The sequence below is a fragment of the Hipposideros armiger genome, unplaced genomic scaffold, assembly GCF_001890085.2.
Source record: "Hipposideros armiger isolate ML-2016 unplaced genomic scaffold, ASM189008v1 scaffold_134, whole genome shotgun sequence".
Taxonomy (NCBI): Eukaryota; Metazoa; Chordata; class Mammalia; order Chiroptera; family Hipposideridae; genus Hipposideros; species Hipposideros armiger.
Window position 1 is genome coordinate 2,549,720 of NW_017731484.1, and position 2,559 is coordinate 2,552,278.

Sequence of the window (2,559 nt, forward strand, 5' to 3'; positions counted from 1 at the left end):
GATCTGCCTCGTTCAGGAAGAGCGCAATGATGGTGCCAACTTGGGCCAGTGAAGCAACGTCCTCCACAACTAGACTGAAGAACAAAACGACAGCAGCTTGTCTGTTCCCCTTCCCCCAATTCCCCAGCACTGTTCCCATCCCCCAAATTCCCCAATAAAAATCTTTTAAAAAAAAAGAAAGGATGACAGGCCAGGAAGGGAGCTGCGGATCTGCTGCCGGTGGATCTCACTCTGCCCTCGCCTCGCCTCACCTTCAGCCCAGTGTACAGGTCGCGGTGTAGCCGCTCCATAATGAGCAGCACGGCAATGCTGGAGCCACCGCCGTAGTTGTAGTCGATGACAGAACCATGGAGATCCACCAGTCGCTCATGCTTTGGCAGAGACCTAAGGGGAGGGAGAGAGGGCTGGGCTACAACACAGCATGCCACCCAAGGGAGGGAGCAACCTTGAGACAGTACTTAGTCAAAGTCCACTGGTAAAGGCCCTGGTATAGAAAGAGGGCAAAGAGAATGAACTCCTGAGCAAGGACAAAGAATTATGGCATCGAAAAATGGAGAGGCCTTAAGGACTAAGTAAGAAAGTCAAACATAAAGCTGAGCCTGAGAAATTAGGATGGTGGGGAAAAGGCAGTAATGGCCTTGAAGGGACCACAGTTTGGTGCCAGACACAGAAATCTGGTCTACAACATTTTGAGACTTAGGTGTGCAGAGACACGGCATAGTGTAGCTTTTGGTACAAAATTTACGCCAGGCTTCTGGCTTTCTACTCTGGATCTCTTCCCATAGACAAGATGAGACCCAACTCACCTCATGTAGTGAAACTCCAAAGCCAGGTCATTCCAGTGCTTCTCATCTGGAGGAACAACCGACTTGAGGGCACAAGGGAAGTGTCCCCCCCAGTTGTCACACAGGTACACCACACCATACTGGCCCCGGCCCAGTTCCTGTCCCAGTTTAGGTTTACCTGCAAGGTACAGAGACAGAGATAAGGCAGGAGGGATGGGAACTTGCTAAGATTCTTAGCCTTGGACCTGCCTAGACGTAGGAAGTCATAATTACAGAGGGGAAGAAATTAGGACATTATTCTAAACCAGCAGAAAGTAACCTAACTGGTTTGATTTGAATAAACTTTGGTTATGTTATTTCAACTATATAAATAGCAGCAACAAACACACTTCAGGAATTCAAAAACACATCAAGGGGTGCTTAGGCAGCTTCACAAGGAAGCAGCTTTTGAAACTGGGATTCTCTAAGGCTGAACATGAGCATGTCAAGTATCTAGAACCCTCCTCCAATTTACTTGCAAAAATACAAGGACTCACGATGCAGCAAGACATCCTGTAAAGAACGGCTCTCCAGAGAAAGGCGGGCCAGGCGGGGGGCATGGTCTTTCCTAACCTTCAGCCACAGATCTTCGGTTTTCTCCAACCGGCCTGAGTGGCCAGCTTCCAGCTGGGAGGACACAGAAAAATNCACTGTTCCCCAATGAAATTTAAAAACAAAAAAAAGAAAGAAAATGTGTGATTTAGTTCAGCCACCCTCATTAATTGTCTTAGCTAGATCTTCCAGACAACTTGCTGCAGTCTCTACATCAGCATTTGCTGCTTCCTCTTACAATTTTATGTTATGAAGATGGCTTCTTTCCTTAAACCTCATGAGCCAACCTCTGCTGGCTTCTAACTTTTCTTCTGCAACTTCCTCACCTTTCAGCCTTCATAGAATTGTAGAGAGTTAGGGCCTTGTTCTGGATTAGGCTTTGGCTTAAGGGAATGTTTAGACCAGTCTGATTTTCTATCCAGACCACTAAAACTTTCTCCATATCAGCAATGAGGCTGTTTCACTTTCTTATCATTCGTGGGTTCACTGGAGTAGCACTTTTAATTTCCTTCAAGAACTTTTCCTTTGCATTCACAACTTGGCTAACTGCTTGGCACAAGAGGCCTAGCTTTTGGCCCATCTTGGCTTTTGACATGCCTTCGTCACTAAATGTAGTCATTTCTAGCTTTTGATTTTAAATGAGAGACGTGTGACTCTTCCTTTCACTTGAACACTTTGAGGACATTATGAGGTTATTAACTGGCCTAATTTCAATACTTTTGTGTCTCAGGGAACAGGGAGGCCCTAGAGAGGGAAAAAGATGCAGGAACAGCTTAGTCAGTGGAGCCGTCGAAGCACACACATTGATTGATAAAGTCTGCCATGTTGTATGGGTGTGGTTTGTGGCAACCCCAAAACAATTACAACAGTAACATCAAAGACCACTGATCATAGATCACTGTAACAAATATGAAAATAATGACAAAGACTGAAATATTGTGAGAATTACCAAAATGTGACACAGAGACATGAAGTGAGCAAATGCTGTTAAAAAAAAAAAAAGGCAGGATAGACTTGCTCCAGGCAGGGTTGCCACAAACTTTCAATTTGTAAAACACAGTATCTGTGAAGTGCATTAAACAAAGTGCAATAAAACGAGGTATACCTATATTTAGGAATGACTGTTATCTGCAACTAACTTTCATATAGTTCAGTAAAGGTATGTGTGTGGAGAAAGAAAGAG

The 2,559-nt window shown here is 44.7% G+C and overlaps 1 protein-coding gene across 1 annotated transcript in view; it reads right to left on the bottom strand.

Moving 5' to 3' along the window:
- DSTYK (dual serine/threonine and tyrosine protein kinase) overlaps window positions 1-2,559 on the bottom strand; it is a 34,569-nt gene that overhangs the window by 9,334 nt on the left and 22,676 nt on the right. The window contains exons 5-7 of the mRNA XM_019649619.1: window positions 1,322-1,451; window positions 807-963; window positions 159-384 (exon numbers count right to left, since the gene is read on the bottom strand). Of these exons, the coding sequence (XP_019505164.1) occupies window positions 159-384; window positions 807-963; window positions 1,322-1,451 (513 nt within the window). The remainder of the gene's footprint in view (window positions 1-158; window positions 385-806; window positions 964-1,321; window positions 1,452-2,559) is intronic.